The sequence below is a fragment of the Carlito syrichta genome, unplaced genomic scaffold, assembly GCF_000164805.1.
Source record: "Carlito syrichta isolate Samal-C Ts95f unplaced genomic scaffold, Tarsius_syrichta-2.0.1 Scaffold126461, whole genome shotgun sequence".
NCBI classification, from domain to species: Eukaryota; Metazoa; Chordata; class Mammalia; order Primates; family Tarsiidae; genus Carlito; species Carlito syrichta.
The window spans coordinates 118,496-119,785 of NW_007070557.1; the positions used below are offsets into that span (position 1 = coordinate 118,496).

Consider the following 1,290-nt stretch of genomic DNA (forward strand, 5'->3'; position numbering starts at 1 on the left):
CGGGTGTTTTGGTTTGGATTTTTTTTTCCGCGAAAGAAGTTTGCTTTGGCCACGCCTCAAGGCGGCCGCCTCCTCCTGCCCCCTCCTCCGCCCCTCCGCGCACACCTCTCGGTGCAGATTGCAAAGAGCCTTCCGCCGCGAGAGCTGCGGCTTTTGCAAGAGCCAGGCTCGCCCACCTTGTAGAAGGAGCGCCCTGTGTCCCCTCGTACGCTCGGTGGCAAAGAGCCGCCCGCCCGATCTGGACACCCCCTCGCCCAGACTGCATGATCTCCCGGGACCCTCTGGAGTTGCACGTTTCTGCACTGAGGATCGCAGATCCCCGTCGCTCCTAGGATTTGCGGCGTTCTGGATACTGGCGGCTTGCAAGCTCCGCTCGCCCGCCCCTGGGCAGACGCTCGCCCAAGCCACTGGAGTGTGCCGGTGACTGGCAGGCCAGCCCTTCGCCTCTCCATGAGCCCGTGAGCCTGGGGGCAGGTGCCCGGCGATGGCGCGGCCTGTGAGCGACAGGACCCCGGCCCCCCTGCTGCTGGGCGGCCCGGCCGGGGCCCCCCCTGGCGGGGGAGCGCTGCTTGGGCTGCGGAGCCTTCTGCAGGGGACCGGCAAGCCCAAAGAGCCAGCCAGCTGTGAGTTCTAGCCCCCGCCTCACCCAATTCAGACACCCCACTGCCTTAGGGACGCAAGTGCCGGGGGTTCCACAGACCCCCTCCTGTCTGCTGGAAGTCCCTCTTCCCAACCTTTACCCAATTACCCAGGTCTTTAGGCCTCTAGAGCCTTCGTGCTCAGGGCCAAAAGTGCCGACTTCAAGCCCTTCCACCCTGAGAACCCAGGAATCCAGGTCCTCAGCGTCCTCCTCCCGAGTACACAGGAGTCTGGGTCCCAGCCCCCTCTTTCCTTTGGTCGAGAGTCCGGACCCCTGGGGTCGAGGGAGAAGGGAGGGGGTGTGTCGGATGCTCACACGGTGGTGACACGGGCTTGGGCGGGGCCTCGTGGGGTCACATGGAGTCTAGAAATGAGGAATGTGCCCCAGGAATAGAGCCCCTTTCTGCCCCTTACAGATTGTGGGGGCGGGGAGGAGGGGGTACAGTGCGCAGGGGGTGGGGTACAGAGGAGTTACAGAGCTGTCATTTTTTTCTCTCGCCTGCCCAACCCTCCACCTACCTTATCCCTGTCCCCCTCTTTCCGAACTTGCGTCCCTCTTTTTCTGGGTCTCTGTGCCCCCCTCTGCGTCCCCGTCCTCCTGTCTCTGCCGCCCCCGTCTCCGTTCTTTCCCTCCGGGTCTCTCCCCTCCCC

The 1,290-nt window shown here is 64.5% G+C and overlaps 1 protein-coding gene across 1 annotated transcript in view; it reads left to right on the forward strand.

Annotated features, from left to right (window-relative positions):
- Positions 1-1,290, forward strand: part of DBP (D-box binding PAR bZIP transcription factor) — a 5,502-nt gene continuing 4,212 nt past the window's right edge. The window contains exon 1 of the mRNA XM_021707827.1: positions 1-627. Coding sequence (XP_021563502.1) covers positions 485-627 — 143 coding nt within the window. The 5' untranslated portion in view covers positions 1-484. The remainder of the gene's footprint in view (positions 628-1,290) is intronic.